Source organism: Phyllobates terribilis, unplaced genomic scaffold, assembly GCF_046119375.1.
Source record: "Phyllobates terribilis strain yellow unplaced genomic scaffold, ASM4611937v1 Scaffold_2__4_contigs__length_985480577, whole genome shotgun sequence".
Taxonomy (NCBI): domain Eukaryota; kingdom Metazoa; phylum Chordata; class Amphibia; order Anura; family Dendrobatidae; genus Phyllobates; species Phyllobates terribilis.
Window position 1 is genome coordinate 329938878 of NW_027362762.1, and position 24632 is coordinate 329963509.

Consider the following 24632-nt stretch of genomic DNA (forward strand, 5'->3'; position numbering starts at 1 on the left):
TTTCTGTCATAAGGGCCCTTCAAAGTCACTTCAAATGTGATGTGGTCCCTAAAAAAAATGGTTTTGTAAATTTTGTTGGAAAAATGAGAAATCGCTGGTCAACTTTTAACCCTTATAGCTGGCTAATAGAAAAAAATTTTGGTTCCAAAATTGTGCTGATGTAAAGTAGACATGGGGGAAATGTTGTTTATTAACTACTTTGTGTGGCACATCTCTCTGATTTAAAGGCATAAAAATTCAAATTTTCACCAAATTTCCGTTTTGTTTTTTTTTACAAATAAACGCCAGTCATATCAAATAAATTTTACCACAATCATGAAGTACAATATGTCCCGATAAAACAAAATCTCAGAATCAGTGGGATCCGTTGATGCATTCGAGTTATTACCTCTTAAAGTGACACTGGTCAGAATTGTAAACATTGGCTTGGTCATTAACATGCAAACAACCTTCGGGGGTAAAGGGGTAAAGCAGACTAGTTGGACAGGTACTGTAGGTCTACAGCCGCTGCTCCCCCGCCCCCCCTGCCACTGAATGGCAGGTCTCTCCTTATACATGGATACAGGGAGAGGGAGCAGGTCAGAAGCCGCTGGGGCCACCACATCAGAACAAAGGCAAAAAAAATGTACGGTAAATATAGTGCACAAATTTATACATAAACGGCGATAATGAGGACAAGACAGCACCAATGTACAATTCTGAGGAGATAAAGCAAATAGACTACAGTGAGAATTCAATGTTTATTTTAAATGCATGCATATATCTGATTTTGATATAAAAGCATGAATTATCCAGTTGTAAACTATTAAAAAAATACAAACAGCATTAAAATATAAACAGTTACCAAGCACTGACATATACAGGTTCTAATACCAATGCCTATAAAAATGTATACAGCAAGGCAGTACTTGCAATCACTTGATATTAGAAGCCTCTTTTTACCATGGGTGTTGTGGATGCAGCAGAGCTCCAGCGCAGTGTGAATGAGGCTTAATGGAGTCTTTGGAATGCAGTGCAGCATTGAATATCAGACGTCTCATATGCCCACAGATAAGCTGGCTGCTGTTAAACTCGAGGATGGGGGGCTCAAAGAGTTTTATATCAGCTTCAGATTTTCTTCCATACACCACCTTGCTTTGAATGGACATGTATTCTTTCTGGTCAATTCTGATCCTAAATTTGTGCGGTCACACAAATTATAGCCTGCCGGCAAACATCAGGCCGCAACATGGTCACCCTTTATCCTCCCCAAAAAAAAGTCCATAGACGCAATGTATTTTTTGTATGATTTAATGGGGTTGTATGCGACCACTTTCTTCCACAAACCGTTGTTCTGGGCTTGTGTCTGGTATTATAGCTCCGCTCATCTGAGATGAATGGGTATAAACTGCAATACCACGTACAACCTGTAGACAGGTGTGGTGCTGCGTCTGACAGCCACATTTTTCTAGTGTTGCACAACCCCATTAGTAGGAAAAGCTGATCTTTAATATATTATTTTTTTTTAGAGACAGCTGTTTTTTTTATGAACTTCACTGCCATTTTAAAGAAATGTGCATTATTTTGAGTAGCATTTACTGTTTTTTTCACATGTAAAACAAAAACAATTTGACAGTTTTGCCTATAAACCTTTTGCTTTCACAGTATAAAAATCTATTTAAGTGCATTTTATAAACTATATTAAAATGTAAAATGCATTTGTGTAAAATTAATAATTACAAACAGTAATAGATTACATGGAATTCTGCCATTGTCACCACTTTAATGAGATACAACAATTTGGAATGCATATTTACCATTTTGATTGAAATTCGTCCTGAATAGAAAAGATTTCATTCATTTCCAGTTCAATAGAAAACTGAGATGAGATGTGGAAATTTGCTATACTATTAATGTAAGCTCTTATTCACATGTTCATTACTAGATGATTAGCAACTATGTGAAAAGAAAATCCAATTCTCAGCTTCCCAGATGTAAAGGGCTTCTATTTCTTCGATAACAGATGTTGTGTGAACTGTATTTTTTTCTGATTTTTATTATTATTTTTCATAACTGATGCACTTAGAAAACTATGCTTCATACTGCGGTAGAAAGAACCTTATACGTCGTAAATGTAGCATCTCTTCATCTATACACTCCTTAAATCCTTGCATATTATTTAGTTTTAGATGAATAATGGAGCGTCACAGTAATCCATTTTGGAACTTGTTGCAGGTCAACATTAGCATCAATTAAAGCCGAATTCTACACTCCCATTTGCATGTCAGCAAAGTTGTAGAAGTTGTCCACATCATGAGAAGAGGCGGCCTTGCTCTCCGAAACAAATATCTATTTGGTGCAAAAGGAGATAAAATATGCATGTGTTAATGTCAGAGATCGATGACCCAAAAAAAACCACACTACTTCATGATTTATGACCAACATTATAAAACTCAGATTAAAATGAAAATGGAGCTAAAAGTTTGTATTGCCTGATACCTAGTAAACTCCTGTCTATTTTGCTTAAAATGCACACAATGTAGATGTATACATTAAGTCATACATTTAAAGGGGGATTTCCTAAGAGACCTTTATGGTCTGTCTCAGTAAACCCTATGAATGCTCAATAGCTTCTCAATTTACTGGTATTCCTTGTAACTGTAGTAAGAAATTACAGTATTGATGGGATCCTCCTATAATCAATAGAATGGGAGCCCTCAGATGATGTTTTTATTGATACAATTTTGGGGTAGATAATGGTTTGATCTCCCGTTATTGCAATGTTGCGGCAGCCCCAAAAAAAAAAAATGTAATTCTAGCATTTCAATTTTTTTTCTTGTTACGCCATGTAGCGATCGGATTAATTTACTTTATAACTTGATAGATTGGACATTTATGAACAAAGCGATACCAAATTTGTATTTTTTATTTTGTTTTCTTTTCAAGGGGAAAAGGGGGTTGATTTGGTGTTTTCTTTTTAATATTTACATTTTTTTTTTTTTTTTACTGGCATCAATAGTCCGCTTAGGAGACTTGAAGCTGCGATCATCCGATCGCCTGTGCTTCAGCCCTGCTATGTGTAGCAAAAATCACGATCTCCTATGAATGCTAGCCACGAGCCTGCGTTCATAGGAGAATCACAATGACAGGCATGAGGATCTTCTGCAGACCCTCGGCTGTTATGACAACCCATCTGCACCACCGGATCACGAGACAGAGCGCTGATGGGCGGAACTTGTGACGCGATTCCTCCCGTCACGTGTTAAATGCCGCTGTCAGGGATTGACAGCGGCATTTAATTGGTTAACAGCAGTGGGTGGATCTCCGATCCACCCGCAGCTGTAAGAAGCACAGGACAGCTTAACAGACCAGCTGTCATTTGCGGGGAAAGATGAGAGCTCAGCGTCGGAGCCCGCACCAATGGCGGGACATGACCTTTGATGTACCTATGCAATGTTAAATGCGTCCATATCATCTCATGTCAATTTCCATGCAGAAATTGTCCACAACCTGTAGAGAAATGTTGAAATCTCAACAATTTGGCAGGTGCAGAAGAAAATACAAAACATGTGAACTCACCCTAACAATGACCAAAATGTAAGGCTTTTCATCTGTAGAGACTATTTGAGAAAATTGGGAGTAATAAAAAAGGAACAACCCGCAATGTGTTTGAATCACTGAATAGTGTAGTTGGTAAACCTGCGTAGGGGTCTGGGTACCTAGTGCCCCAAAGTTTAGTACGTAGTGAAGGTATATGTGGACTGTAATTTATGCTCAACTTGCAATCAGAGTGGAAAAAGATTACCTTTTACAATCCCCTGCACCATGTCAGGTGCTGTGAAGTTGTGTGTGTGATATGCTTAAAGCACCACTCCAGCGTTTTGTTTTTTTTCCAGCGTTGGAGTGCGCTTTAAATCTAAGCTCCCTACCCCCGGTCATAAACTTGCCTTCCGGTGTCTTCATAGTTTTTTTGGTGCTGCTCTGGTCCCTGCAGCGCCATCTTCTGACCATAGCTTCTGACTGGCCGAAAGTCAGAAGCTACGTCACACGCTCTCAATACAAGTCTATGAAAGCCAGAACGAGGATCTCAGATTAGTATTGAGAAGTGTCCTCCATGCAGCCTCATGAACACTGGAGCTGCCGGCAGGTCACTTTTCGCCGGAGACCGATTGGAGAGATGCTGGAAACTGATGAAGGCGGCAGGTGAGTATCAGACAGGGGGCAGGGGAATTACATTTAAAGCACCACTCCAGTGGTGCAATAAAAATAAAAAGAAAAAAAGCTGGAGTGATGATTCAGGCTGCGTGCCCACTATGCGTTTTTCAAGCATTTTTGACGCGGAATTTCCGCAGCGAAAACTCTTAAACACTTGGTAATACGTGCCCCATGGTCCCCAATGAAAATCCGCATCTGCTGTGCACATGCTGCGGAAATTTCCACTGCGGATTATCATTGCGGAAAAATACGCAGCATGTCCATTAATTTTGCGGATACGAGGCGTGTCATTGATTTGCATTGAACCGCATAATATCCGCATGACTACATGTACACATGCAGATATTAAGCGATTCAATGTGCGGATGATATCCGGGTCTGGAGAAGAGGAGACTCTCATCCCGACCTGGGTACCACAGAACCTGTAAAAAAAAGAATTAAAATAAAAGAAAACATTATACTCACCTTCTGATGGCCCCCGTTCTCCTGGGGAGCCAGGACGCATCGCTGAGAAGACCGCGGGCCATCAGAACGTAAGTATAATGGGGTTTTTTTTTTTTATTTCTTAATTTTTACCATTTTTATTCTTTTTTTAACTATTAACTTGGTCACACTTTACTTGATAACCCGCATGCAGAAATGCATGTAAAAACGCTTGACAAACGCTTCTACCTGGCAGGAAAAACGCATGTAAAATCCACATACGTTTTTTTCCTGCCAGGGAGATGCAGAAAAAATCCAGAGCATCCTGCTTCGTAGGCACATTGCTTAAATTTTTCGTGGAAGAATGCAGGAATGATAGTTTTAATACATGACATTTAAAAGAGAAAAAAAAATGTTTAGAAGGATCAACCCCATTCTCAGCTGTTCATGGCGGAGACCAGAGTAATAGAATCAGCTGAGCGCCACTGCGTTATATGTCTTTCTATAACTCCCATGAAGTAGCAGGTACTCAGGACAGTATTGCACAGCGGGCTACATTGTTTCTGTAAATTCCCAAGTAGTTCAGTTGCACTTGGCTATGGCCATAGCCCTACTTCTATTGGCTGCTGCTTGGACGTGGTTATTCCTGCCTCGGTTATAAAGAACTCACCTTTGTACCACTAAAGATGCCGGCAGAGGCCTCCTGACAGGTCTGCACTGCTCCTTCTCCATTAAACTCCAAAGCAACAACCGACCCTTGAAGAAAAAGTAAATACATACATTTTGATGGATGGCTATGTATCAATACATTAAATAACTCCATGTAAGGATAATAGCTATAAGATCGCATTAGTATTTTGGTCCTATTAAACTATGAGCATACAGCGGTGATTTTCAGTGTACAAAACCACAACTAAAATACACCGCAATGAATGTGACTGGCATTTAACAAAAACCTACAAACATTATTATGCATTGAGGAAAAGCAAATAAACAGCATGTAACACGTGAAAACTTTCCTTTAGATTTCTGGAAAACTCAGAGGATTTTAGTCAAGAATCTATTTAAAACCTTCTGTTAGATTATGTCTGTAGAATTAATACAATGAGGGAAAAGAGAAGTTTTAGATTATGAATTTATTCATTAGAGCATTCAAGACCACTGGATGTTTCAAGAAAAGCCATCTTAGATTGGTATCTGGCACACAATACAGTCATACTGAATGAATTCTGCCTCTATTAAAGGAAGTCTGTCAGCACAAAATGACTGTTCTAACAAAGCACAGGCGCTCTCTGCACTCTTGGCATAGATAAGCGGTTTAGTGCACTCTCCCCCTACTTGTTTTCCATCTATCCCAACCCCTATAAATCCAGAGTTGTCAATCAAGGAAGAAGGGGGCAGATATAGATGCAAAATTAGGTGCCCTGAAATGTTTGACTACACCAAGGGTGTCTCGAGTGCGTGTGCTTGGCTTGCACAGTCATTTTGCGCCGACAGACTTCCTTTAACCTGTACTGTGATTTGAAGAGTTATTTTCATCTTATAGCTATGCCAACACTTCATGAACAGTTGGGATCTGACCTCTGGTACCAGCACTAATCCAGAGAATAATAGGGGCTACAGCGCTGCTTCAACAAGGCAGCAGTTTCACTCTCCGGCTTGATAGAGGGCAAGACCCCCATAGTTAAATAATGATGACATACCCTAATAATATGCCATTACTTTAGAGGATGGACAGAACCTTTTAATTAAAAAAACAATATACAATAACGTTAAAAACAATATATGCCATACCATGCTCCAATAAGGGTAAAAACTCTGTGGCTCGTTCTTTAAAAACTCTGTTTGCATCTTCCGGTTTCATTACAACCTCTTTAGTCTGAATGAGCGATAACCCCTTGCCGATCATCTGTGAATTATGGCATAATGGTTAGAAGCACATATACAGAAGTTACTTTAGGCTTTAGTACGAGTTTGCTAATATACTCACTTACCACCACTCTCTCCGGTGTTCAGCACTGTTCTGCTCCTCTTCTCAGTGACATCACCGCTCTGCAGACTCTCCAGGTCACTCTGCATGACCCAGAAGTGACTTTTACACTATAAGCCTATGAAGCCTCAGAACAAGGCTGTATGGGCATTCATTGCCGGCTACATGGGCATTCATTTCCAGCTACACACAATTGCAGTGACGTCACTGAGAAGAACGGCGCTGGTTCCCGGAGAGAGCAGCGGTAGGTGAGTATATTCACTCATACTAGATTACATGCACACACATATTTAATGAACAAAAAAACGTAATGGGAGTGCTTCTTTATCGTAAATGAGAGACACTAAGATCCATAACAGAAAACACCAAATAGCAGCAGGGGTCATTTCAAAAGGTTTTGTAGGATGTATTATTATCCAATTACCTCATCTATCATCTTTCTGGCGTTTGCTATTGTATAATCTCCAGCAAAGAAAACCACCAAACAGGACTCATCACTTTTCTTCTGTCTCTGCCCCCAAGTAACCGGAACTATGCTCCTGTTAACATCCATAGAAACGCGTACAGCTTTTAGTTCATCACTGTCAGGTAAAGGAACCAAATCTTGGATTCTACAATCACTGGGAAGAAGACTCCAATTTGTCTCTCCGGACACTGGGGTGAAGTCATGGATGTTGCTCCATGTGTTGTTGAAGATACTCAGACCAGCATCCTTAAACTGTGCAGCTAGTTCTGGGTAATAGAACTGGAAACATCCAAATTTCATGCCGGTGGAGGACTCTATGATGGGTTGTGTAGAACAGCACAGAAATATGTCCATTTTCCTGCAGTCCCTTGTGCGAAACTGCTGGCAGGCCACAATACATTTACAGTCCTTACAGTCACGGAAGAAGACGCTGCCTTTAACAGGCCCCAAGAAGATGCGGCAGTTTGTACAGTCATCAATGGTGATGGTAGCAGAGTGGTCAAAAATATAGATGTTGCAGTTCTCACATTCCTGTATGACAAATTGTTGTCCTGCAACTTTATCTGGCAACTTTCCTATGGTTTCATCTTTCAGGCCATTAAACATGTAGTCCTTTGGGTCCACCTGTAAATAGACATTAGATATTTAGTTAATCATGAATATTTTTTTTTACTTAAAAAAAATAAAAATGTGCACACCTAAATCAGGTATATCTTCACACAGAATTTTATTATTGCTCATTTGCTTCCTACATGCAATAGTCTCCATTAAAAACTTTCTACCACTTTCCTTCTGCAGTGTCTATGTCCTTCATCTAGATCAGTGCTTTTGCAAAACGGATACAAATCTGTTGGAGCTTCTGCCCCCTTCTCTGATTGTTAGAGAAAGCAGTAGCACAATGGTGGTGGGGGACTTGTACAGACTGAGGTAGAGCAGGGAACAGGCGGTACAAGAAGAAAGGAAGTTCAGGATAGAAGCTGTTCTGACACATGCATTAAGGCTGTGTGCCCACGATGCAGAAATGCTCTGGATTTTTCCTGAGCATTTCTGCATCTCCCCTGGCAGAAAAAAAGCATGCGGATAGTACATGAGTTTTTCCTGCCAGGGACAAGCGGATGTGAAGCGTTCTTCACATGCATTGCCGCATGCGGGTTGACAAGCGCTTTCCAAGCGATTTTAGCATCACTTGGAAAGTGCTTGTCAACTTGGTCACACTATATAAATCCATGCAAACGGCATGGATTTATATAGTGTGACCGTAAAAGAATGTTTAAAAATAAAAAAATAAATCTATACTTACCTTCCGATGGCCCCCGCAGTCTTGCTTCCCTCCGTTCTCCCTTGCCGGCAGATTGCAGTACACTGAAGGACCAGCCGATGTCAGCGTCGCGTGACCCGTCACATGACTATGACGTCAGCGCAGGTCCTCCAGTCCATCGCGAGCTGCCGGCAAGCGAAGACACGGAGAGCGAGGGCCGTCAGAAGGTAAATATAATATTTATTTTTTATTTTATTCTTTTTTTCAGTTTCTATGGTACCCGGGTCCGGAGGACAGTCTCCTCTCCTCTACACCCGGGTACCATCCGCACATTGAAACACTTGGATTCCGCATGTACAGATGCAGTGATGGGGATTCCATGCGTTCCAATGCAAGTCAATGGCGGCGAAAACGCAGCGCTTCCGCAAAATAATTGGTAGTGCTGCATTTTTTTCCGCAAGGATAATCCGCAGCGGAAATTTCCACAGCATGTGCACAGCACATGCGGATTATCATTGGGGAACATGGCAGGCCTTCTACCATGCAGTTTTTAAGCGTTTCAGCAACGTTTTTGCCGCTGCGGAAAAGCTTAAAAAACGCATCGTGGGCACACAGCCTACGAGAAAAGATAAAAAAAAAAAAAAAGGAGGAAAGCCAAAAGGTACAGAGAGCCAAGCACACCCAAATATTTGTATTGTAAACATATAATAATTTTATTAGACAGTTTGACAAAAGCAATGTGACCATACTAGAAAAAATTAAAAACATTTAAAACACAAAAGACCCATGCAAGGGTAGGATCATCCCAAACATGCACCAACAGGTATTTGTATAATTTGTAATGCTAGAATCAATTAAAGTTTAAATTCAAGATAGTATTCACCATAGAGTTAATCAATAGCAGCCCAATGTGCAAATAGATACAATATAAAGTGCAATAGTATATAAGTATAAAACAAATTACAATGCATATAGGCACCATTAAAAGGTCAGGGTCATAATATCTGTTGTCACCCAACTCGTGTCGCTGCCAACTTGCAGCTTTGTCAGGGGTAATCCAAAAGTGTGGTACACCGTCTATATTTAGGATGTTCAGGGAGGGAGCATCAGCTGTGATAGATTGGTCAATATTAGACTCACAAATTGTTTGGATCCCAGATGGACAAATGCATAAGCAGTCATAGTCAGTGGCAGCCATTGCATGTGTCCTAGAGGTATGCTGCGTGCGTTTCACCGCAGCGACTGTGGAGTGCAGTGCGCACCATTTCCGGCCGGATGTGCACATGTGACGTTATGAACGTCACTTCCGGTCCGGCTTAATCATATGCGTTACACCAAGAATAGCGGTGGAACGCAAAAGACGTCACTTCCAGCCGGAAGTGACGTGAAACTAGAGCAAGGTGACATATGCGTTCCAGTAATATGGAACGCAAACTTACGTATTATAATAAAACCCGAATGGGTAAATGTAAAGTGCGCTGCGCTAAAGAGAAGATCCTAAAGAGCCACCATATAGAAGATAAAGTATATGCACACACAAGAATGACTAAGAGAAAGTCATGAATACACTAGAAGCCAAGAGGGGGTCTCAAGGAGGGAGGAGAGGGGCATGGCAGTTATCCTGCAGATAACAGGGAAAAGTAAACAGCTCCATAAATGGGGGAATCCCACAGATACAATGGCCAATAGACCTACGCCAAGCAACCAACAGGTCAAAAAGCATAGAATATGGAAAATAGTACAGAACAATGTCATGAGGACATCCAAGGACCATAAACACAGCAAACAGCCAATACATTAATGAGATTTGGGAGATGAGAACATCAGGTCAAAAGACAAGAGAACCTTTTATCCCACATTAGATTTAGCTGTAGTTTTTTGGGGCTAAACCCATAAATAGATTCAAAAGGAATTGGAAATACACAAAGGTTTATACTTCTGCTTCTTGCTGGATTTGGTTTTAGCACAAAAGAGTTGATCAAATACTGCACCAAACAGTGTAGAAAAATACATTAATGAAGACAAGAAAGCCATAGCTTGTTTGTAGCTTCTTACTTTAGATTTGTAGCTTTTATTTTTATATGCTTTCTCAAGGATGTAAAAGGAACAATTTGCCAGGAAGCATGTAAATCAGGAAGGAAATTTCCATGCTTTAACAAGTCTTACTTAATAAGCCTCATTCAGAAACAAGACAACATACAAACAGTATTAACTTGAGGTTTCGCTGTGAGAATGCTCCTATTGAGCTCATTTGGCTGCGTCCTCCATACATACACTCAGAGTTGTCCCAGCAGCTTTATCCTGTACTGTGCATAGCTGCAACCTCCCAGATAGACTTTCACAAAGACAACATTCACCAGCTCAATGACTAGACGAAGAACATTCCTGGAGATTTTGTCACTGAGAATTATCAAAAACAGCCAAGCAAAATCATTATAGTTCACACTGCACGTAAAACATTTAGAGTCATGAAAAAAAAAAAAAAGTACACCCTATTTCAATTCTATAGTTTTCATGCATCAGGGAAAAAAACAAAAAGAGCGACACAGAGTGAACAACCCAGGTGAACATCAACACATGACACATTACAGTGCCATTAACAAAAATAGGCCAAAATGCAGAAGCAGCCTGAAAAATTCCAAACACCCCATGAATTTGCAGAACCAACTTTAGGAGAAATAACTTTCCGTAATAGTTTTACAATTTAGTCTGATGCTTTACAACTTTGCTAAAGTTCATTGAGGTTTGTGGATACTCGTTTATGCACAGCTCTGTTAAGGTCCTGGCACAGCATTTCAGTTGGGTTGATGTCTGGACTTTGACTGGTCCATTGCACCAACTCTATTCTTTTCTTTTTCAACAATTCGGATGTAGATTTATGCTTGAGATCATTGTTCTATGGCATGACCCAATTTTGCCTAAGTTTTATCTTTTGGATAGATGTCCTCACATTTGACGGTAGAATACTTTTGTATACAGAAGAGTTCATGGTCAACTCAATGAGTACAAGGTGCACAAGTACTGCGACTGCAAATCAAACCCAAATCATCAACCCCTCCGCCACAGTGCTTGATCGTTGGTATGAAGTGTTTCTGCCGGTATGCAATGTTTAGTTTTCATAAAACACGTTGCATGGCATTATGGTTAAACACCTCAAACTTTAGTCATATCTGTCTAAAAGACGTTCCATAGACAGATCAACTACCTTCCAAATTAGCCACCCTCTCTCCATATACTTACCACTCACTTATGCTATGGAGAAAGCTCCGGTTTCAATTTAAAATGCAATCTAACCCTTCCCCTTTATTGTCACTGTTCAATAATCCTATGTTCACACCTGGACTCGAGACAAATTCCTTTAAATGGTGGATGATGAGGGGAAAAACTAACATAAATCACCTCTGGGCACCCAATAAATCCATCATCTCTAGACAGGAATTTGTACAGAAATATAACCCCCATTAAGTGAAATGATGTGCATTAATCAAGTTTTACACTTTGCTAAAAAAAAAATTTCCAACAACAGACCTACCACCCCACCTACAGCGTTTGAAAGAAAATGCATTTACAATCCTTTTGGGCGAGGGGTTATCTCACTGCTGTAATCTTTATTCAATCTCCCCCCCCACCCGGAGGGAGAAAAGCTGTTATGTATAGAGCAATGAGAAAACGACTTTGGAATTGACATGTCTATTGACAGATGGAACCGATGTTGAGACGTTTTATCAAAAGGTAGCCACCAGACTTCGCTCACTGAGACTTCAGTGAAAGTCCTACACAGAGCCTACTACGTCCTGGTAAAATTACATAAAATTTACCCTAATGTCACGGATAGATGTTTTAGAGGATGTGATGCTCCAGGAGACATGAAACATATAACCAGCGGGCATGACCACCATATAAGAGATTTAACCTCTTGCCAAAAAGTTATTAAACGGGTGATAGGGGGTCTATCCAGCTTGACCATGCAGTTCTACTGTTTGGTGATAGGCCTTTAGGCTTGTCCAATAAAACACTCAGCCTACTTAGTTATATTACAATGGCTGCCCGAATCCACATAGCTTCTCAATGGAAAACACCAATTCTCTCTTTATCTTTAGTAAAAAAGAATCTAGATAACATTATGATGTATGAACGAATTGAAGCTACTAAAACTGACACATTGGAATTATTCTTTGAAGTTTGGACTCGCTGGATAGACTCCCACCTGCACCCCCTCCTGACTCGCTCCCTACAAATCTCCCCGTGAGTGATCTATACGGAGAAACAAGAAGTTGTGACATTATACCCGACTGACGAATGTAACCTAACACAGATGATGATATAACCAGGGCTGTGGAGTCAGAGTCGTGGAGTCGGAGCCCATTTTCGTGGAGTCGGTATAAAATGGACCGACTCCTAAAATCTATAATAAATTGGGTACAGTAGTTCAAGGCAGTTTGTGGGGAATAATTTTTTTATAAGAATTTGGGAAAGTTATGAAATGTTCTATAAATGTCTGTCCTATTCCTGATCTAAGGGTCTAGACTTTTAGCTGAGATGAATCCGTGCTACAGGAAATTGATCACTTAAACATGAGCCATGTATGAGGGAGTCGGAGTTGGTGTCATGGAAATTGAGGAGTCGGAGGTTTGGCTTACCGACTCCACAGCCCTGGATATAACACGCCGTATTGCTATACTTGGTGTACTTGTCATTTAGTAACTTTAGTTGGAAGCTTCCCCTACTGTAAATTTCGATAATTACTGCTGAATATAGATTCTAATCATTAAGTCAACGTTCCCAACTAAGAAACCCCCAACCCTCCCCTTCTTTCCCAAATTTTCCTTCTCATTTTTTTATTGTCGGTTTCTAAATGTTGTATATTGGTATGTAAGCCTTGCTGTCTGAGACTTCCCTATGTGGAAAACATATTATGTAAAAGAGTTTATACTCTATGTTGTTAGGAAAACGATTCAATAAAACAATTTTGAAAGTAAAAACGTTCCATAAAACTTGTGGTTTGTGCAGATGCAACTTTGAAAAGTTTAGCCGTGCTGACACGTTCTTTTCATAACAGGATTTCTCCTGGCAAGGCTTCCAAACAAGCCTTACTTGTTCAGTTTTTCTAATAGTACTGTCACAAACCTGATCATGTAACATGCTGAGGCCTTTAGAGTCTATGTTGTAGCTCTAGGAAGTTGTTTTTCCCAGTTTCTCTTAGCACTGCACAATCTAACTTAGGAGTGGACATCCCAGCAAATTCACACCAGAGAAGATTGTGAACTGTCTTGAATGTTGTGAATAATTTTTCTCCGTGTAGAATGATGGACTTCAAATAGTTTTGAAATAGCCTTATAAAGCTTCCCAAATTGATGGACAGGAGCAGTTGCTTCTCCAAGATCATTGCAGATGTCTTTCCTGCATGCTCCAGACCAGCAAACTGCCCAAACTTCTGCTTTTACAGAGGTGCTCATCCTTGCTGATGAACAATTAATCAAGGGGCATTTGATTTGCAGCATCTGGCGGATACCGCTTTCAAGGGAATGAAGAGGGCAAGTAAGGGTGTACTAGATTTTTTTTAAACACTGGTAAATAAATAATGACACTGTGCAATTTATCATGTATTCTTCACTTGAGATTGCATTTACCAAATTTTAAGACTTTATAAAGGTAAGGACCATGCGTTTGTTTTTTTTCTTATGACCCAATACATAAAAACCATAGAACCTCAAAGAAAATGTACTGTTTTTCTCATGATTGTACATGCATCTGCATAACAGGGTCTTGTCACAGGCATAGTTACAGTCTCTTATATACAGTGGTATGTAAAGGTTTGGGCACTCATGGTCAAAATTACTGTTATTGTGAACAGTAAAGCAAGTTGAAGATGAAATGATCTCTAAAAGGCCTAAAGTTAAAGATTTTCTTTGTGTTTTAGGCAAATAAATATAATATAAAAAGGAAAATGGGCCGATACAAAAGTTGGGGCTCCCTGCATGGTTAGTACCTAGTAGCACCTCCTTTTGCAAGTATCACAGCTTATAAACACTTTTTGTAGCCAGACAAGAGTCTTTCAATTCTGGTTTGAGGGATTTTCATCCATTCATACTTGGAAAATTCTTCCAGTTCTGTGAGATTCCTGGGTCGTCTTGCATGCACTACTATTTTGAGGTCCAGCCACAGATTTTCAATGATGTTCAGATCAGGGGACTGTGAAGGCCATTGTAAAAACTTCAGCTTGTGCCTTTTGAGGTAGTCTATTGTGGATTTTGACGTGTATAGGATCATTATCTGTTTGTAGAAGCCATCTTCTTTTCAACTTCAGCTTTTTAACATAGGGTGTTATGTTTGCATCAAGAATTTGTTGACATTTTATTGAATCCATTCTTCCCTCTACCCAAGAAATATTTCCGTGCCATTGGCTGCAACACAACCCCAAAGCATGATTGAACCAACCCCATGCTTAATGGTTGGCGAGATGTTTTCCTGAAATTCTGTGCCCTTTTTTCTCCACACATACCTTTGATCATTGTGGCCAAAGAGTTCTATTTTAACCTAATCGGTCCACAGGACTTGTTTCCAAAATGCTTCAGGCTTGTTTTTTTTGCATACTTCTGATGCTGAATTTTATGGTGAGGACACAGGAGAGGTTTTCTTCTGATGACTCTTCTAGGAAGGCCATATTTGTGCAGGTGTCTCTGAACAGTAGAACAATGTACCACAACTCCAGAGTCTGCTGAATCTTTCTGAAGGTCTTCTGCAGTCAAACGGGGGTTCTGATTTGCCTCTCTAGCAATCCTACAAACAGCTCTCACTGAAATTTCCTCTTAACTGCCATTACATTTTGAACTGAGGAAAGGGCAACTTGAAAATGTTTTGCTATCTTCTTATAGCCTTCTCTTTGTGGGCCTCCACCATTTTCATTTTCAGAGTGATAGGCAGCTGCTTAGAAGAACCCATGGCTGCAGTTTTTTGGCAGAAGGATAGAGGAGGCTGGGTTTTCATAAAGCTGGGAAATTTGCATCAACTGGCCTTTCATAACGATGATAGTGAACAAGCAATAACCCTAACAGGCTAATTAAGGTCTGAAACCTTGGTCAAAGTTATCTGAGCAAACAAATCTTCATGGGTGTCCAAACTTTTGCATCGGCCCATTTTCCTTTTTGTAATTTTTAAAATATAAAAAATTACAATATTTTTATTTATTTTTTGCCTAAAATACAAAGGAAATGTGTCATCTTCAACTTTAGGCCTTTTAGAGATAATTACAACTTGCTTAACTGTTCACAATAACAGTAAGTTTGACCAGGGGTGCACAAACGTTTACATGCCACAGTATACAGCACCACCAAATCATGGATCTACCAGGGTTCACAATTTAAAATGCATCATTGTAGCAAAAGTAGCTACGATGATGCATTTTGATAATAAAGGAATGAAACTACAACTCTAGTGCCTTGGAAATGCTCTATCCTCTGGGATTTGCTGGTAACTTGGTGGGAAGTTGCCCCGAGGGAGCACGGAGCCTGTGGAGTGGTTGGTGCAAGGGGAATAACCATTATAGACACAAGGTTCTTAAAGGAAACCTGTTAACAGGTTTGCCCCATATGAGATACGCCGCCACCTTTCAGCCCTGATATACGGAATACTAATATACTGTATAAGCCCCCGATCCGGCCTATAACAAAAGAAAAACACATTTTATTATACTCACCTGCGGGGCGGTCAGATCCAATGGGTGTCGCTGGTCTTGGTTCAGCACCTCCCTTCTGATCGCAATCCTACTTCTTGCGTCATGTGGATGATGCGTCCCTACGTCATCCACACAGTGTTCCCCAGCATCGTGCTCCTGCACAGCCGTACTTTTCTGCCGTGACTACAGCAGAGTAAAGTACTGCAGTGCACATGCGCCAGGGATCCTTGACCTTTCCCGGCGCCTGCGCACTGCAGTACTTTGCTCTGCCCTGGTCAGGACAAAGAAGTGGATGACATAGGACGCGTCGCAAGAAGGAGGACAGCATTGCAAGAAGAGAGTAGGCGCCGGACCAAGACCAGCGACACCCATCGGACCCGACCGCCCCGTACGTGAGTATAATAAAAGGTGTTTTTCTTTTGTTGCAGGTCGGATCAGGGGCATATATACAGCATATTAGTATGCTGTATATCAGGGCTGAAAGGTGGTGGCGTATCTCATATGGGGCAAACCTGGTGACAGGTGCCAGCCAAGAGTAGGGGAGACTAAGGAGAAGACTTCATAATGCACAGATACGTGCATTTGTACAAAATAAGGACATTATTTAAGGGCAAAATAAGGATATAAAACATGAGGCCAGTTTAATTGCATTGGGGGACCTGACCGGTTGGTATGTACTAGAACTCGCTAAATTCTTAGCTGCTGAACTACAGTAGCTACTAGAAGTAAGGTGAAAGCAAACGAACCAGGCTGAAACGCAATGCAAACATTTGTCCCGTGCAATGTGAAAAACTGAAATTGAGTTTCAGTAGAAGCCTATGTAGGAACTCGCTGCATAGCATATGGGAGTCCCCCCATTATACCGTATTTTTCGGACTATAAGACACACTTTTTTCCTTCAAAATTTTGGAGGAAAGTGGGGGGTGCGTCTTATAGTCCGATATACATAAATATTATGAGTGTGGGTGGTGGGGGAAGTGACAGCAGCTGAGTAGCGGGGCACAGGAGGCAGCAGTTGCCTGCTGCGGCCTACACTGTGCCCGGCCGCTACTAAATAAAATGAATATAGGCGTGGGGAGCAGTAAATAGTCATTTTCCTTAATAGCCGGCACACTGTGCCTGCAGCACGGCTCCTTGTATGTATGACCCCCTTCATCCCTGTATATATGGCCCCCCTCATCCTCTCGTCACGCTGCACAGAAAAAAAAACAATCAATCATACTCACCTCCTCTCTCCTCCAGCGCTGTGTCCCACCCTGTACCGGAATAGTCACTGCTCCCCACGCCGGGACTGTGTGCAGTGGGGAGCAGTGACTATTTCGGCACAGCAACTCGCTGTGTGAGGGAGCATGGCAGTTACGCCATGCGCGGCTCACACAGCGAGATCCTTGTCGGCAACAGAGCCGGACGCAGCGTGGGAGAGAGGAGGTGAGTATTATTATTTTTTTTCTGTGCAGCGTGACTTGCATGAGGGGGTGGGCCATACATACAGGGATGAGGGGGTGGGCCATACATACAGGGATGAGGGGGTGGGCCATACATACAGGGATGAGGGGGTGGGCCATACATACAGGGATGAGGGGGTGGGCCATACATACAGGGGTGGGCTATATATACCAGGAAGAGGAATGAAGGTACCATACATATCAGGAAGAGGGATGAAGGCGCCCATACATACCAGGAAGAGGGATGAAGGCGCCCATACATACCAGGAAGAGGGATGAAGGGTGTCATACATACCAGGAAGAGGGATGAGGGGGGCCATGCATACCAGGAAAAGGGATATTAACAGAATTGGGGGACATTACCCCTATAAAAGTGTCAGCAGCAGACCCCCTCCCCCTTAACAGGGCATCATGACCACATTTTCTGCTTACATTTTTTTTTCTATTTTCCTCCTCTAAAACCTAGGTGCGTCTTATGGCCTGAAAAATACGGTAATTTACAATATATTTAGTGAGAATATTGACAAAAAATTCAGAAATGTGGAGTAGGGGATAGACAGCATCAACAAAATTACAAAAGCTGTGATCAGAGAAAAATCCCAGTCATTACTAAAGCCCCCACACTTCCGGCATCTTTCTTATACAGGATTAGTCATCCGGACACACCTTGATCCAAGTCTTATTGAGTGAACTTCTGCTTTTCTCAAATGAGAAATTACGCAAAGCTTAGTCATTGAACACATTACATTTTACATAAAAATAACATTTACAGGGGGTTTCCACAACTTTCCTAACTGACCACAGGGAGCGGATCATTATAAAATAAAGAGCTATAGTTCACCTGACCCTGCAGCAAATTAGTGGCCTCAACAATCATGGGACTCAGTAAACAGGGGGGGGGGGGGGGGTGTCATTACTTCCCAGAGCTCCTTATGCTAAAAGGTTTATAGTGGGAAGATGGTAGATTACTTGTACTATATGCCAATGTGAGCCCTTCCCTAGGCATGTAATTTATCATCACGTGGGCTCATGTGAGGGTTTCTTCAAGCAGTTATGACTCCGGAAGGGTAACTGGACACTTGAAGGTCTGTTTGTTAGGTGCAACCCTTCAGTATAGTCTTAAATTTGCTTTGACAAAATGAGCAGCATTTCATGGTAAATGGTCCTTTTTTTTCTAAATCATATTTTGTGATATATTATACATACACATACACACACACACACACACACACAGAGATCTAGGGATTTCCATATTGTATGGGACACAAAATGCATAACATATGGAGCAAAAATCACCTATGCAGAAGCACTGCCCAGGAGGTTATATGTCCCTTTAACCTGACAGAATTTAGGTCCGTTCCCTCACTCCTTAGCCTGTGTGCACATGAAGGCCTTTAGATGAGTTTTTAGGGCAGAAACTATTTAAATCATCCTCAAAAACGTAGTTTTTACTGCTCAAAAATTTCAGGAAAAAGACTTGTGCACATACCCCTAAACAGTTGCCTAACCCATTTTCATATAGCCCATTGGAGAATTCAAAGTTAATGGGGAGCACAGGAAAGTGCCCCCCCCCCTCCCCCGTAGTAGTTAGAAGAAACCCTTAAAAATGATCACAAAGTCTCCCCTGCTGTGATCATCCTTTTATGACCCCAACAAATGTGTCTTATAAACCAGACGGCCCTTTTAATCTTGGCAAGAGCAGAGTGGCCACAAATACTGTATTTTGCACTGAGGACCTGTCCTGTATTAGACAATCTATTGGGTACTGTGTAATGCTCAATGTGCCCAGTAGGGATGCTGAAACTGAACACGAAAGCCTGAAGGGTACGTTGGAGAAAAATGTGTGGGCGCCTCTTAAAAGGGTTTATCCATAACTTTTTTTTTTTTTTTTACTAAGGGCAGAAAAACTAACAGGCAGGTAGTTCCTACCTACCTACCTGTTGTGCCCAGAACCGACATCTGCCGGCAAGCATGGCCGCAGACTGCTCCTGTTGGCGATACAGCGGCTTCCGCTGGTGTCACATTGGCAGAGCAGCGGTTTCTCTTCCACTCTATGCTGTTGATGGGTCGTGACTGCCGAAGTCATGTAGATTGACAGCTGGCTCACCTCTGCTTTACTGCGGGGAGCCGGCTGTCAATCAGCATGATATTGGCAGTCATGACTCATCAACAGCAGCCTGGAAAAGAAGAGAACTGCTTTGTTGACATTGAGCAGCTGAATCGCTGGCAGGAGGGGTCGTGACCATTCTGTGCTGGGTAGAACAGGCAGGTTAGTTAGCAACTACCGGTCAGTTCATTTTAGACACATAGTAAAAAAAATAAAAAAAATGTAATATATATATATATATATATATATATATATATATATATATATATATATATATATATATATATATATATATATATATATATATATATATATATATATATAGTCCTGGATAAACCCTTTAATGAATTTGGCACATCTTTTAGCTGCCATGCGCCACCACAACAACAAATATTACACTCCACTGAAGGACTGCAGTGTATTTCCAATGTAATTTACCAGCTTGTGGTGTAAGCACGGCCAAGTGGGGGGGGGGACAGCGCAACCAATCAGGGGGTGGGAGACAGAGCGGCAAACCAGGGGAGCGGGTGGGGGGGGGGTGAGCGCGGCCAAGCTGAGGAGGGGGGGACACAACACGGCCAAGCAGAGGAGGGGGGGGGGGGGACAGGGATAACGTGGCCAAGCAGGGAGGACTGCTAACCACACACAATAGTTCTCATCACCACACTACTCACCACCACAAGGCTATGTTCACACATTGCATTTTTTCATCTTTTTTTTCTGCAGCAAAACCTGATCTCTTGCCAGGAAGTTTGTTCAGGATTTTCTTGCTTTTTTGGTGCGTTTTTTTTTCACTGTCCTTTTGTCTCGTTATGCATGTATATAAAGTTCAGTGGGAAAAAAAAACAAATCTCATTCTGGTTTTTGCACAAAAAAACTTTGAAAAACCTGACACCTGCATTTTTGGTGCGTTTTTTCAGCTCTTTTATCACCACCCATTACTTCCAATGGATGAAAAAACGCTGAACGAAGTGACATGCTCTATTCTGAAAAAAAACAAAAACATGCAAAGCACAAAATACTAACCAGATAAAAACCAAGCTGTGTGCATGAGATTTCTGGAATCTCATAGACTTTACTGGTACTGTAAAACGCTGCTGAAAATTTGCATAAAGAATTGCAATGTGTGAACATAGCCTTACGGGGTATTCCCATCTAGTACATTTCTGCTGTGCGCTCAGGATACCCTGTAGATGCACTCGCACCCATCTCCAGAGCCGGGCCTCATTGCTTGCCGCCATCAGGGTAGAGGTGGCCAGGATTTCCATTCATGTGAGGGGTCTGACCACCTCTCCACTGACAGCAGCGCCTGGTGGTCCCATTGGTGGGATCTCCATTTCCCATAGATGGAGGATCCTGTGCACGCCTCACACTCCCCTATAACGCTCCTCAGTGCTCTGGTAGCGCAGCCCCGTCCCACACACGGGCAGATGACAGGGGGCTTCCCTGGGCTCACACTATGGCCGCCGGAGCAGGTGACAGACCCCGCAGGCAGCGCTCACCTTCTCCCTCTTGTCCCAGCTGTACTGCTTGCTCTCGCCACCATCCACCTGCTGCAGCTGCTCTCCTCCCGCAGACTCCTTGGCGCTTTCCTTCCTCTTTGCTTGTTTGGAGAAACAACACCCCATCTCAGAGCCCCGGGAAGACGGTGACTGCGGGGGGTCGGCGGATCCGCGGGATCACTCTCACAAGCCGCACTCTCCACTTCCAGCGAGTGCTGTAACCACCACACGGACGAGCAGCGCGTCCTCGCCAGACTGTCAGCGGGAGCGCGCACGTTCCACGCCTAGAGCGCTGCCCGGCAACACGGCTGTGTGTTACGGCTGCTCCTCGGCCGCGCGCACTGATTGGCCGCGCGTCACTTCCTGCTGTCACCACTGTTTTTTTTTTATCTTTATTAAACAGCTTTATTAACAATAACATAAGACTAGAAGTTGGTCGTTCTTCTCAAAGTAGTATCAGACAGAGGAGATTATGGCCCCGACAAGCATCGTCCTCTCGTGTCCTTACAGACGGACATACAGCATCCAGAATGCATTGTGTGCTGAGCTGCCCATGTATATCTCTTTGTATTCTAGTTGTTCTCATACTGTCACTATGGTTCTCAATACTAACTGCATACATTACTAAAGAGATCTTTTGGACCTGATGAGGCTGGTGTAAACCCATGTCAGAATGCCTGTGTAATACTGATATTAATATTTACTGCTGTACTGTTCATTTTTATGTCAGGCAGGAAAACTCATAATAAACAACTCTTCTGAAGTGATCTTCCAAAGTAAGTACACCAGCCTCATCAGGTATTGTGCACAATATCTTCCGATCATGCACACATCTCTGGAGATATCCTGGTCATCAGGGGTGTACATAGGAATCATGGGGCCCCATAGCAGAAGCTCTAATTGCCCCCCCCCAAAAAAAAAAATTAATAATTGTCAGGTCACCTAAGATAAGATCTCATAACTTTCCATCCTTTACATAGTAATTTTCCTCCCGCTAAAGTCCTAGATCTCTCTTTCATTGCCCCATAAAGTGTGATGCCAATAAAAGGGCCCCCCAAACACAGTATGATACCCCCATGGTGAATTCCTCCACATACGCAGTATGTTGACCCTACTGTACCCCACCTCAACTCCCAGGGCAAAGTATGCTGACCCCAACACAGTATGATCCCCCAACTGTGAGCCCCTAAAGCTAGAGAGGATGGTACATAATAAGGGAGGGTGTTATACATAATAAAAGAGGAAACTATATAACTAAGGATGGCACTATACATAATAAGTGGGTACACTACACTGTGTTCCAAATTATTATGCAAATAATATTTTCTCAGATTTTCCCAAATTACCTGTATGAATTGCAGTCATTGTAATTTTCCAGTCAAATAACTATTAGAGTACAATTGAAAGGTTTTTGTACAGACTGCCTATGATAACAGTATATTTTTAAAAAAATAAAAAACTCAAACTGCACTCAAAATGCATGTTCCAAATTATTATGCACAGCAGAGTTTTCAACCTTTTCATTTTAATAAAGAACAAAAAAAATGGTCATTTTTGAAATTGTAAGCATTAGCAGGTTATTACAAACTGAAATCAACCAGTTTTCAACTCAAAACTTTATTCTAGGTGATGTTACATTTGCACATTGGACCCCTTGTTCGAAAGGAGCTTCTGAACTCTGTCATCCATTGAATTTGTCAGGTTTTGGATGGTTTCTGCTTTAATTGTTTTGCATGAGGACAGAATACCCTCCCAGAGCTGTTGCTTAGATGTGAACTGCCTCCCGCCATCATAGACACTCCTTTTGATGATGCTCCAGAGGTTCTCAATGGGGTTGAGGTCAGGGGAGCATGGGTGCCACACCATAAGTTTGTCCCCTTTTATGCCCATAGCAGCCAGAGATGCAGATGTGTTATGTGCAGCATGAGACGGGGCATTATCATGCATGAAATGATCTCGATGGTCCAGATGGATGGAGTGGAGGATGGCTGGTTGATGGACACCCCATGCAAACACGGCTACAGCGCTAACAAGGAGGAGGTGGAGTAATGTTTTGGGCTGGAATCATGGGGAGAGAGATTGTCGGCCCTTTTAGGATCCCTGAAGGGGTAAAGATGAACTCCATAATGTATGTTGAGTTTCTCAAACAGCACTTCCTGCCATGGTTCAAGAAGAACCGTGCATTCTGCAGCAAGATCATTTTCATGCATGATAATGCCCCGTCTCATGCTGCACATAACATATCTGCATCTCTGGCTGCTATGGGCATAAAAGGGGACAAACTTATGGTGTGGCCCCCATGCTCCCCTGACCTCAACCCCATTGAGAACCTCTGGAGCATCATCAAAAGGAGTGTCTATGATGGCGGGAGGCAGTTCACAGCTAAGCAACAGCTCTGGGAGGGTATTCTGTCCTCATGCAAAACAATTGAAGCAGAAACCATCCAAAACCTGACAAATTCAATGGACGAGAGAGTTCAGAAGCTCCTTTCGAACAAGGGGTCCTATGTGCAAATGTAACATCACCTAGAATAAAGTTTTGAGTTGAAAACTGTTTGATTTCAGTTTGTAATAACCTGCTAATGCTTATAATTTCAAAAATGACCATTTTTTTTGTTCTTTATTAAAATGAAAAGGTTGAAAACTCTGCTGTGCATAATAATTTGGAACATGCATTTTGAGTGCAGTTTGAGTTTTTTATTTTTTTTTAAAATATACTGTTATCATAGGCAGCTTGTACAAAAACCTTTCAATTGTACTCTAATAGTTATTTGACTGGAAAATTACAATGACTGCAATTGATATAGGTAATTTGGGAAAATCTGAGAAAATATTATTTGCATAATAATTTGGAACACAGTGTATATACTAAGGGACTGTGCTATACATAATAAGGCTACATTCCTGTATCCATGTGCAGTGCCAGTGTGCTGCCCGCTTTTACAGACGCATTGAGCATGTCCTATTCTGATCCTCAAAATTGGATCAGAACAGGACATTCTCTGACCCTCACAGATCTCACTCTCAGATCCGTGATTTTCATGGATGTGTGAATGGATCTATAAAGCTGTACGAGTCCGTAGACCATCCAATAAAAAAATCTGGCAGCACATGGACATTTCACACAAATGTGAGAATGTGGCCTAAGGGATTTTACAGATAACTATCACTTCAAGTCACACAGTGCAGATATAGAATAATATTTACATCCAGGCACTTACTGCTGACGTCTCATCTGATCAGAGTCGGTTTCTGCTGCTTCTCCATCTGGTCAGACCTTCATGTCGACATCTCCCAGCCACGACTCGTCTTGTCTCGATGATCTCCAGCCTAGAAAATAACAAGGTCACATATATTGTATGCATATATGTGTCTCTCGCGCTCTGCGCCCCTGAATACAGATATGTACCCCACCATTAATATACTATTAGTCACTGTGATGAACCTGTAGCCGCCATCTTGGTAATGATAAATCATATCCAGGGATGGCCACACTTCAGCAGCCCCCACCCTTGGGACCTTCTGTTAAAACGTCAACTAGATAGTTTCCCCCCATCCAGGCTCCTGTAAGAT

General features: G+C 41.8%; 1 protein-coding gene across 1 annotated transcript; it reads right to left on the bottom strand.

Moving 5' to 3' along the window:
- Positions 1 to 726: 726 nt before the first annotated feature.
- Positions 727 to 21413, bottom strand: RP2 (RP2 activator of ARL3 GTPase). Its single transcript, XM_073664456.1, has 5 exons — positions 21061 to 21413; positions 7032 to 7697; positions 6412 to 6526; positions 5288 to 5373; positions 727 to 2328 (listed from the first exon to the last, which is right to left on the bottom strand). Exons 1-5 carry the CDS (start codon positions 21184 to 21186, stop codon positions 2245 to 2247), a joined length of 1077 nt encoding a protein of 358 aa, XP_073520557.1. The 5' UTR covers positions 21187 to 21413; the 3' UTR covers positions 727 to 2244.
- Between the last annotated feature and the right edge of the window lie 3219 nt (positions 21414 to 24632).

Coding starts and splice junctions, on each gene's coding strand:
- RP2 (XM_073664456.1), bottom strand. CDS start 21,186: ATGGGGTGTTGTTTCTCCAAACAAGCAAAGAGGAAGGAAAGCGCCAAG. Junction 7,698..21,060: donor GCTGGGACAAGAGGGAGAAG/GTGAGCGCTGCC, acceptor GTCTATTTACAG/GTGGACCCAAAGGACTACAT. Junction 2,329..5,287: donor GCATCTTTAGTGGTACAAAG/GTGAGTTCTTTA, acceptor TGCACCAAATAG/ATATTTGTTTCGGAGAGCAA.